This window comes from Olea europaea, chromosome 11 (assembly GCF_002742605.1).
Source record: "Olea europaea var. sylvestris chromosome 11, O_europaea_v1, whole genome shotgun sequence".
NCBI classification, from domain to species: Eukaryota; Viridiplantae; Streptophyta; class Magnoliopsida; order Lamiales; family Oleaceae; genus Olea; species Olea europaea.
In genome coordinates this window covers 7213481-7225602 of record NC_036247.1, presented here as the reverse complement: position 1 = coordinate 7225602, position 12122 = coordinate 7213481, and the positions used below count along the sequence as shown (strand labels likewise).

At 32.9% G+C, this 12122-nt stretch overlaps 1 protein-coding gene across 1 annotated transcript; it reads right to left on the bottom strand.

Annotated features, from left to right (window-relative positions):
- Positions 1 to 1793: 1793 nt before the first annotated feature.
- LOC111403189 (laccase-17-like) lies at positions 1794 to 4237 on the bottom strand. The gene is made up of 6 exons (XM_023031596.1): positions 4095 to 4237; positions 3862 to 4013; positions 3516 to 3760; positions 3258 to 3386; positions 2208 to 3170; positions 1794 to 2119 (listed from the first exon to the last, which is right to left on the bottom strand). Exons 1-6 carry the CDS (start codon positions 4203 to 4205, stop codon positions 1989 to 1991), a joined length of 1731 nt encoding a protein of 576 aa, XP_022887364.1. The 5' UTR covers positions 4206 to 4237; the 3' UTR covers positions 1794 to 1988.
- Positions 4238 to 12122: the final 7885 nt, after the last annotated feature.

The following is a 12122-nucleotide window of genomic DNA, read 5'->3' as shown; positions in this document are numbered from 1 at the left end:
TTAAAAGTGGTGAGATAAAACAACATCTTTTGTTGCCACCTCTTGAAGTCTACTCCTGCAAATTTTTTCGACTTTTCCCCATGTGGGATAGTAGTATTATGCAACGGTATAGCCACGGGTGGTACCAGATTATTGGAACCATTTTGACTTGACGAAGTCCCGATGGTAGTCATTTCTGTTACACAAATAGAAGTTTAACAAAATGATGATAATATCGGTGGAGGAATAGTACACAAATAACTATTCAAACAAAGTAATGTTTGTCCACAACCAACCACAAAGACACAAATTTGTCTTAAAATTGTTGGAGACGACTTATAAAAAGGGCTATGTAAGGGTTGGTTTTTGATATATTTGTTTGACCAGTTTTAACCCGCAAGAGCGTGATCAAAACACAATTTATATGAATGAAAATTTGGACAGAGTTTCGGTATAAAGATTATGCAAAAAAAGAATTAAGGAGTAGAAATAAAGAATAATCCAATGCGAGACATTATCTCTTTCCTTAAGACAAATTGCCCCACTATGGTGCTCACGGTGAATGACACTTGTCTTCCAAGATACAATGGATTCACAACTTGTGGTAGCAGCACTTCAAACCACAAGAAATCGATGAACTTTTGACAAAATTTCCCCTCTACAAAGAAAATGTATGAAATGCTATAGAATTGGAAAGAAGGGAATTGCAGGAGGAGAATGAATACTCAATGCAATTGGTGTACCCAAAATCATGTCCATAGGATTCTATTTATAGATGTAGAAAGGGTGAAAATAAAGTAGTGTGGGCCAAAACATGCATCCTTTCAAAAAAGTTGCAACACTTGGCCAAAACCTGCACCTTTCGAAAAGTTGCAATACTTCATTTCTTCCAACTTTGGTCCGCAATTTCTCATTCATCCAGAATTGATTTCGAGATTTCAAATATATCACGACGATCTACTCAACGAGTAGAATAAGTTGGTCTATTTACTTTTGTAATTTGACCATCGGATCAAATCTGAATATTTGGTCAAAATTGACACGTAGTCACACATTTTCATTTTCCATTTTTTACACACCTTTTTATTTTTCAATTTTTACACATCTTTTCATTTAATATTTGAACCAATTCCTACAGTTATCACAATTATGCTAGTCCAACACGGGGAGGTGATAGGGTTTAGGGATTGAGACTGCGTGTCAGTAATTGATCGGTATTTTTTTCTTTTCTTTTTTTTTTCCCCAAAATGTTTAATCGATGTTTGAAACGCATCTCCCTGTCTAAAACCTCTATCCCCCGACCTGTTTGTGTAGCATAACTCTTGTTATCAAGAAAGACATGTAATATGCAAGTTGTGTAAGTAACGGGTAACATGCAGGGTTTAGGGACACGAATGTGTGTCAGGAGCTGGTCGATGCTTTTATTATTTTTTCCCCAAACTGTCCAATCGATGTTTGACACGTTTCCCCTTGTTCAAAAACTTTGTCCCCAGTCTTATTTGTGCAGCATATCTCTTGTTATTTAGAATGACATGTAACATGCAGGTTGTGTAAGCAATTAGTCAAGTTGTATTGACTATTTTTCGTAATTCAAAAATGAAAGGAAATCTTTATCATTCGAGTAAACAGCTTATAGTTGAAAATTGATGAACTAAAATGACCTTGATCTCAAAAATAAGTGAGCTTCTCGAGTAATGTGAATGAAATACAAATACTTAGATTGATACTATATATCATTTTTCTTGACTCTTGTCACATTAATGGCAGTGCAAGAAGAAGAAAACAGGCATCATGTCCTGTAAGTAACCGTGCTTTGCTCAAAAGTTAAAATACAAAATTGATGAATAACAAAAGGGTTGAAGGCTAATACAAATAATTTGATGTGGCCAAAATTTGCACCATTTTCTGGAAGGGTACATGATCATGATTCTCAAAGCAACTAAAACCCAAGAGACCTAATGTGAAAAAAATTTATAAGTTCCGGTAAAAATACGTAAAAAATGTTATAATCAACACTTGGGAAGATCAGATGGCGGAGGCGGCAACTTCTGGTGGCGGTGCTTTCCATCCATTACAATCCAAGCCATTTTCAGTCCCCAGCTTGTGTGGACTTCCAAGTGACAGTGCATGAACCATACACCTAATTTATTCATGCATACGATATATATTATCAAAATTAATTGCACAAAACGAAAACGAAAAGCACATAAAATTATAAATTTATGTACCTGGATTGTCTGCAAGAAATCGAATAGCCACCCAGCCGCCGGAAGGCACACCAACGGTGTTTCTTTCAGCCGGGTCGACCAAATTGAACTTTGCCGGATCTGTTTTAGATTTATAGTTTCCAAAACCCTGACCCACAACAAAGAAATTGAATCCGTGGAGGTGGAGCGGGTGACTTTCTGCACCGATTATGCTTGTATCCTGCATAATCAACTCCACAGTAGTGTTAAATGGAAGTACCACAACCTTCGTGCCGGAAGTCACCATAATGTTGTTCGGCGGCGTGCCAGTGTAGTTGAACTTGAACTGCGGGTTCGCCGGAAAATCAGTTGTGTACACTCCTTTCGATTGGTTGGAGAAATGAGCTTGAAGAAGGGCTGAACTCGGCATTACAAATGAGACGTTGTTGACAGAAGCTGTCAACATTGTATTGTTGGGTCCTTGGCATGTTCGGTTCTTAGGACATGGATTTAAACCTAACCCTACTGTGAAGAAATAGTGCTTATCAACTTTTTGAGGGACTTTTGCTGGGAATTTTGCACTGTTTAAACTTCTGATTTTCTTGATAAAACTTGTGGCAAATGTAGTGTCATTGAAAATTGGAAGTTTTGGTTTCGAGAGGGGGAATTTTTTAATTTTCTTGGTGGTGTTTGACGGTGTATGGTATTCGAGAATTCCGGCAGAGGTTGAATTGTCGAATGCAGCAGGGCCGGTGGCATAAGGCTGGGCGGCGATGAGGAAGGTTGCGTTAGGATTATGATGTTTGGTTTTGAGAAGTACATTTGTTGTTTGTCCGGGTGTTATGAGAACAATGCTTGTCTTGAATGGTTTTACGTAGACAGCATCCGCTTCGACTACAGTGAGGTTGTGGTTCGCAATGCTGAAGAATAGTTCATCATTCAGTGCAGCATTGATTAATCTTAGAAGGTAGGTCTTCCCTGGTTTCACCTTCAATTTGAAGGTGTCTACAAAATTCGAGGGAAAAAAAGTTTACTCGACTAAAAAAAACTTTTAGACGAGAAAGTTTAATAGACGAATGTGTTTTATTGCACCTTTGGATGAGCAGTTGTACAAGGGTCCTGGAAGACCATTAAAGGTATAGGCATCAGAAATATTTGGGGCACCTCCTGTTTGCATGGCTGTGTTAATAATTGTCTCTGTATCTGCCTTCCACCATTCACCTGCAAAATTCCAAAGAAAGATTTGACGATGTTTATAAGATACTTCTCAATATCTTAGATGAATTAGTTCAATTCGATTATCGATTTAATATTTTACAGAAACCAAAGAAAGATTGACGATGTTTATACCAAAAATGATGGGCACTTCTTTGAAGGGTTGTGGAAATGGATAGGGAACTCCTCTCTTTGGAAGGATGACTATAGGTCCATAGAGTGTGACTCTAAGCCATGAAATATGGGCATGCCAAAATAAGGTTCCTCTTTGGCCAGTAACGGTGAAATTGTAGACATAACTCTGGCCAGTCTGTATAGGACACTGTGTGATATAAGCCGGTCCATCTGCCCAACCGCTCCTCAGCTGCCGGATTCCGTGCCTGTCATGGCAAAACATGCATATTAGTATCTTATAACATGTTATTCTAGTTATATTTGATGAGATAGATAGAACAGCCGTTCCAATGATTGCATTTCTTACCAATGAATGCTAACATTGTACTGAACATGGTTAACTACTTTAACTATCACTCTGTCGCCTTCCCTTGCAGTGATAGTAGGACCTGGAAATTGCCCATTAACAGTCACAATGTTCTTTGTTTGACACAATCTTGTCACATTTTTCATTTTAATCTGCAGGAAAACAATATGAAATCAATGCCGTACACTACAGATTTTGTTATAATAAAGCACTGCAGCATATCTTATACGTACATCAAATTTGTAGTGCCTCGTCATGCCCGCACGCTTGGCTAATGCTAGACCGGAGGAAAGCCAAATAGTGATCACGAGAGAGAAGAATGGCTTTAGAGAGAAAGAAGCCATTTTGCTTAATTTCTTATTTGATAGTGATTATAGAGAGCCTGAATCTTGCAATGTTGCAGAAGCAAAGAGGCTGCGAACAATTTATATTGAAGAAAATAGTGTATGTTTGGTAAATCTTTTATTTATTTATTTATTTATTTAATGTTTTTGAATGCTTAAGATTTATTTGGTGATTAGGGTTGCAATTATTATCACCAGATAGGTCAGGTAACAGATTGAAAATTGACTCATATATTGAATATTGTTGGTCATCTCTACTTTTGAGTGTTATCCAAGTGAGATTATCAATTAAAATTAACAAAACAAGATATAGCCTATTTTTGGTGCAGCTTAAAATTGATAAATATCTAATTTAAAGTTAATGATTAAATCATATATTTTAAGGGATTCATAAATTTCATCAACTTTTTAATCATACATTTTATCGACTTTTATCAAAATTTATTAAAAATTTCTTTTTTAACAACACAAAACATGGGCATAGTTGACTTTTTTTCCCCATGAAGTCCTAAATTATTGTCCTTGACCTCAGTTGTAAAATAACAATCCTTAATCAACTAAGACAAAGTGAATTAATCAAACCATCATTTTCATCTATTATTATCAAGTTATCAATTCTTTAAAAGTGTTTTTAAGTGTTGGTTATGATTTATTTATTTTTCTAACGTTAAACACTAAAATGCTAACAAGAATTTGCCGTGATATCTACTAAAGCATATCCTAGAAATATTAAATAATTAATCATGTTCTTGGAAAGGGATTGTTAAGCCACTAGGACAATGGTTGCTAAGTTGCCTTCAATCCCTTACCTGCTACGTTTCAATTTGCTAATCGAGGAAATTTTTAAGATGCTAACTCCCTTCTTGTTGGCTGTCGCATCTGATTGGCTACCGCCAGATTAGAAACATAACAGCTTTGATGTTTACCCATTGTAATGAATTATACTCCAGTTTCAAATAAATCATAAGCTTCCCTTCAAGTTTTCTTTTTATGACAATTTTTTCCTATCAGCTGAAAGTATTATACATTTTTCATTTCTTCTACTTTAAAATCTTATATTATTATATTTAAACTATGTATCTTCATTTTTTTTCCTTAAAATTTTCTTTTTCAAATACGATTAACAAATAACTAAACCCTTGTTTGTCAACCATTATTTTACATTCTACCAAATTATATTTTCTACTGTGTTCATTTTCAATCACATTTTTCATTAAAATAATATTACATGTAAATAAAAAACTTTTTTTAATCACACATTCTCCATTAATCTATTATTTCATAATACATTTTTCAAAACTAAAGGGGCTCAAACACACCCTAAACATCAACATAATCAAATGTTTTAGAAAGATTTAATAAGTCAGTTGAAAATATTAATACCATTATATTCTTTTCATAAAGTTTATAAATTATTAAATATAATCTTTTTTTAAATACAATTGACAAAGTGGAAATTACACGAGCGCCTATTTTTTAAAATTACATTTCATTAATCCCATTTTAAGTTTAATCTTTTAGAAATTAGAAATCTCTCTCCCCCTCTCCCTCCCCCCATTAATCTCATAAACCCACACATCAAGTTTTCACTCTCCAATCTCTCTAATCTACACATTTAATCAATCCAATTGCTGCTCAATTCATGCCTTGAAATTAAATACCCAAAAGTTGCGAATGGGCGGTTCTGTCAATTGCAATTGGTGGCCAAAAATGGTGGTGGTGGTTCCAATGGTTGTTGTTTTGGGTTGCAAGATGAATGCAATCTTTTCTCTATTCTCTGTGGATTTGAGGTGTCGACGACGGGTTTTGGGTTTTTGTTACGTTTGTGGTGTGTTGATGGAGGTTGTGTTTGTTGGTGGTTGTGGTGAGGTGTTGGTCTATGTCTTCCGTGGATTTGATGGCAACGACGGGTTTGGGGTTTTTTGTTGGGGGTGGTGGTTGTGATTTTTGTGGCTATTTTACGGTGGTTTGTGGTGGATTTTAAGGTAGTGGTTCTAGTACTAGTGGTGGTTATGGTGTTGAGAAAGATTGGGGTTGTATAAAAACATTTGTGAACACAATGGCCTACGACGTGAACTGATAACATGTTACATGTCCTTGTGCACTTATTAAAGGTCACTTATCAAATAGAATTGATCACAGATCACTGATTTATATTCATAGGTCAATATTAATTGGTCACAGTTATAATTTATAAGTCAATATTAATTAGTTACATGTTGTAGGCAAGATAACAATTTTCACCATTAATGTGGCAACGTCACAAGTCAAGCCATATTTTCTTAAACTTTCAAAAAAAGAAAAATGTTTGATCTATTGACGTGGATTAAGTTAAGCATTGTGTAAGAATAAGTTGATTTCATAATTGGATAGATTGAAATAGTGGACCATAGATGCTAAACCCAAAACACTAAATTTTTGCGTCCTTATACCAATTTTAGAATAGTTTGTGAGATTTCACTCTTGTAGAAAGATGCTGAAACAAATGGGAATTCCACGTGTAAAACTAAAAATCTTGTGTGGATTGTCTAAAGTCAATATAATGAAATTGGATAAAAATCTCAAGTTAGAGGTCAATTTACTTGAATAGGTGTTTAATGAGGGACATTTGTGTTGACCTAATGGTTGACTTCTTGTTTTGATTATCACAAACAAATTGCGTTTGATTTTAACAAATTGAATTTAAGTGATTAATAGTGATTATTGCAAATTTATGATATGAAAGATTTAGATCGAGAATCATGCAACCTTGGCACAAAACGACAAACACACAAGCAAGATTGAAGATTTACAAATGAGAAAATGAAAATCGAGCTTTCACGCACAAAATCGCATTGGATGAAGAAATTGAAGACATTAGCTATAGATGCATTTTTATACTCAAATGTAAAGGTAAAACACTTTAATATTTTGCGTCAATTTAGCTCAAACAATTTTTATGCAAAAGGATTATCATGACAAACTTTACTTGCATAAAAATTATTTTTAAAAGATAAGTAATTTGATTTTCACAATTAAATCTTTATGAGATTACTTATCTATATGAAGGATATAAGAAAACCCTACAAGTATCTTAAAGAACATTTTTCACGAAAAAGGATCCGGACGTCCGGATGAGGTCTTCAACAGTCGGATCTTTTACCGTTTGGCAAACGGCTAGTTACCCGTCCGGATACTAAGCGAACGTCCGAATCACTTGTCTAAATCTCCTGTTTGATCGCTATAAATACCTCTCTTTATACCTCTTTTAAAACAAGAATTCTAGAGCATTAAAGAGAGTCATTTATTGATTTTATCTAACTTGTTTTTCAATTTTTAAGAGATCAAAATATTTATTTGTTGAAATTTTTTTTTTGAGTGAGTAACTTTTTGAAAAATCATATATCTCAATAAAAGTTTTTCACTCAATACTTGAGTTATATTCTTTGCGATTTATTGAAGTGTTGTGCCTAATTCTCTCGTAATATTTCGTTGTGTTCATATCATTTGTTAAGAGAGAAGCTTTTCAATTGTAACTTTGATTTTCTTGTTCATTAAATTGTGGGTTGTGTTAAGATCCCGAAAAGCTCAACGTGTAAAAGAATCGGTGCTCCTTAGTTATAAGTCATCGGAAGCATTGTAAGGGTTGGATTGCACCATAAATCAATCAAAGATAGTGAAAAAGACCTTCCTCGTGACGGCGAACTTGGTAACGGGGGACGTAGATCGTAATTGGATCGAACCTCCTTATTACATCGTTTGCACTCTCTTTTCCTTCCTCTCATTACTTTTGTGTTATTTTGTTTATTCATATTTATTTGCTTAAATTTGCGTTTATTTTTGAAAAAGTTTCAAATAACCAATTCACTCCCCTCTTGCTTAGTTGTTCTTGGGCTTTCAATTTGCACTAATCAAGGTATAAAAGAATATTTTATTTGACAATTTCTCTTCATAGCATTTATGACTCGAGTTATTAAACTTGTAAGGGTGTTAAAACTTGTTGTTCTAAAGTCAATTGATTTGAGAGTCATTGGCATAAAGCTCACTAAAGTGGTCATTTAAAAAGTTTAAGGGAGAGAATGTTGTAAATAAAAAAAAATAGAGAGAAAAAAAGAAGAAGAAAAGCCAGTGTATGAAACAGAAGACGCGCTGAATGCCTTGCTTGAGTCTCAAACACTTATTTAAGAAAATTGACTTTTGATAAGAGATGACTAGTCTAGTTATGTTTTGGAGATTGAAGCAATCAAACTATAAGGAATCCTTATTTATTGATATATCGACTTGCAATTAGTGAGATTTAAGTAAACTAGAGAGGTGAAGATAGTATAAAATTCAATCTTAGATCACACGCTTAAAAAGAGTAAAAAGAATAAGTTAGGGGGTTTGTGAATTTTACGAGTGATGAAAGGATATATTTGATCATTGAGGGTTGGGAAGTAAAACTACTTATGAATTCATGGCTATGCTTAATTCTTCACACACACACACATCAATTTTACATTGGAAAGTAGATTTTAATTTCTGTATTGTGATTTTGAAACAATATATAGATTTGATATTATGATTTCAATCCTGAGATAAAAAGACGTGCTAGCTAGCTAAATCCTTTTGCATTACCTGATTAATTGGCCGCCAATTAGATATTTAGCACTATGTGTTTGTGTATTTGTTAGATTTTAGTTTTGTTTGAGGGCAAACAAAAATTCAAATTTGGGGGGTTTGATAAGTGTGGTTTCTACACTTATTTGGGATCCTAAATAATGATATTTTGTTAATCTTTGGTATATTAGTATCTAATTTGTTATTTATTGTTTTTATTAGGAAAAAACCATGTTTCGACGAAGAATTGGAAGAAAGAATGAAAAAGGCTAAAATAAAGCAAATCCAAATTTCGAGGACTAAAATGTAAATACTAAAAAGTTATTTCGAACCTCATGATGAAGATCTGAGAGTGCTCAGGATCAATTTGATGAGAAAAGAAGTCAAATAGATAAATTATAGTAAAAAATATTATCATACATCAACTTTCAACCGAAAAGTTATGCTTCGAATTTTTAGCTTCAGATTGAGACCTAATTTTGGCATAGAATAATTTGAATTGAAAAAACAATGTCTCTGGAAGAATTGTATCCCTCTGAGTAAGCTTTTCGATGCACTTTGAATCATCTCAATTAAATATCATGAGAGAAAGTTATGACAAAAGTAGAAATTTTGGTAGAAAAATAACATTTCTCATGAAAAATATCAACAATCAAACGCGCCCCTATTGGATAAAGCAAAGACTAATAATTAGATTGTGTGATCTAGAGTTGATAGATGGGATCTAATTATTGAAACTTGGATAATATATGTCCAATTAGATCCCTACGATAACTCTATAAAATATTGAGACTTAATCACGGTGATTATAATGATTTTGGACTTAATTGTAATTACAATAAAGTTTGTATTGGTTGTAATTGCTATGCAAATTGTAAACTTAATTATAATTGTAACTGAAATTCTAAGATTACACATGTAATTAAATACAAACTAATTTGATTTGAACTCTAATTAAAACTCTTAATTGGATAAAACTCCTATTTGAATATAAAATTATTATTAATTATGTAAGGATTGAAACTATTTCCATCTTAAATAGAGACTAAATAGAACCTAAAAATCATATAGCAATCATAATAAAATAATTCCGTAGTGTTCAAATTTGGAGAGGAAAAAAGAGAGAAAATAATTATTTTCTCGCTTTATTCAATTGTCCAATTTTAAGAATTAATTTCTTGATTTAATTAAAATAAGGCACCACCCGGTATGGTTTTGATTTTGGAGAATATCATAGAAGACTTGGAGGTTGAAGCATCAATATTTTGTAATTAAAAGTTGAAAATTCGAGATATAAAAAATTGAATGTTCGTAAATTAGAATTTAATTGAATAATTAACCATCGAATTTAGGTAAAGATTCTAATAATTTATTCTTGTATAACATAGATATGAATATCTAGACTATCTTATTTATTGAATTAAGAAATTTTTTTAATTCCTCGGTAATTCTGACTCCGCATTTCAATACCAAGAACAAATAAAAAAAACAATTTGTGTCAATTTAGAATGAGCTAAAGTGACCCCATTTGTATTTGCAAATGTATTGGTTAGTTAGTATTGTTGGAATGTGGAAGCGGAAAAAAAAATTCTTTAATTCAGTAGATAAGATCGTCTAGATGTTCGTGTGTATGTTATATAAAAAAATAAAGGATTCCAATTTTTACCTAAATTCGTTAATAAATTTTTGAATTAATTCTGAATCATAAACTTTCAGCTTTTTGGATCATGAATTTTTCGTTTTTTAATTCCAAGAACTTGATGTTTCAAATCTTCAAATCTTATATAGTATTCTCCAAAATCAAAATTACATCAGTGGATGGGCACCTTCTTTTAATTAAATTAAGAAACTAATTCTTGAACTGAACAATTGAAAAAATCAAGAAAAATAATTTAGTCTCTGTCCAAGTTTGGAGACATGGAATTATGTATTATTATTATTATTGTATAAATTCATAGCATGTTTAGAATCCATCTAATATTATTTATAGAGATAAAAAAGTTTAAATACAATAATAAATTCGCATTCAAATAGAAGTTCTAATTAAAATCCAAGTAGAAGTTTTAATTAAAGTCCAAATCCAATTAGTTTATATTTAATTACATGTGTAGTCTTAGAACTTTAATTCCAATTATAGTTAAGTTTACAACTTTAATAGTAATTACAATTAAATACAAAACTTTATTATGATTATAATTAAGCTCAAAACTATTATAATTATCGTAATTAAGTTCTAGTACTTCATGAAGCTACCATAGGGACCTGATTGGACATATATTATCTAAACTTCAATAATTAGATCATGCCTAGTCGACTTTAGACTATCTAATCTAATTATTATTAGTCTTTGCTTTTTTCACAAAGGCAAATGATTGAACTTTCGGAATACATAAGATCACAAAAACTAATAAATCTGTAATATTTTCCTCTGACTTGTCGTATATGTATTTTATCTCCGTTTGATATTCAATAATTAAGTAGAGCATAAATGAATGTGTTAGGAAAATGTTGTAATTGGCAATCTGTGACCAAACGATCAATTTTCAAGTTTGTAAAGTCAAGAACTAAATTGTAAAGGTCCAAAAAGTTCAGGGACTTGTGTTGCAATTTTGAAAAGTTTATAGCATAGGTCTAGGGTAAAGTTTGATGCTTTGAAGATGCAAACGGCGCGTTGATCTCGCTAGAGTTTCGCCCTGACCTCGCTCGAGCCTAAATAACAGAACTGTTGTCGCTAGAGTTTCGCTGAGGGGTCGCTCGAGCGAAGGTGCGTTGCTCGAGTTTCGCCAGCACTTCGCTTGAGCGATAGTGCTATCTGGCTTTTGGTAATTTTTCTTCCTCGCGAATTTTAAACGCTCCATACTACCAAAAACGACCTACTATATAAACAAAAACTCCGTTTTTCATTGATATCCTTTGGAAAACACACAAAAAATTTCTCTCGACAACCAAAGGATCTAGAGCCAAAAAAATTCTTTCTTTTCATCTTATGCTCTATTAGAGAAAAACATCAACCTTCACAAAACCAAAACACCATTCAAATCTCCATATCAACTTCCAGAAGATCATCTGTTTGAAGATCCGGGAAGGAAACTACTTGAAGAACTGTAGTGCTTGGTGATTCACGGGTGATAGAAGAAATTCAAGGCTGGGATTTTGGCGCAGATTTGCAAAATCTAGGAGAGCTTTAGTTGATACAGTAAGGAGGTCAGAGTATTGTTAGATTCAATTATGTCTGGCGTACTGTAAGTCAATATCTTCTATAGTGGATCTCTACTGGCTTGTGCCCGGAGTTTTTACCCAGTTGGGTTTTCTCCGTCAACATTTTGTTGCATTTTTACT

Excerpts from the sequence above, each read along its gene's own strand:
- LOC111403189 (XM_023031596.1), bottom strand. The coding sequence starts at position 4,205 with ATGGCTTCTTTCTCTCTAAAGCCATTCTTCTCTCTCGTGATCACTATT. Across the intron at positions 3,387-3,515 it reads AGAAGTGCCCATCATTTTTG|GTGAATGGTGGAAGGCAGAT; the intron begins GTATAAACATCG and ends GGAATTTTGCAG. Across the intron at positions 2,120-2,207 it reads ATTTCTTGCAGACAATCCAG|GTGTATGGTTCATGCACTGT; the intron begins GTACATAAATTT and ends TGAATAAATTAG.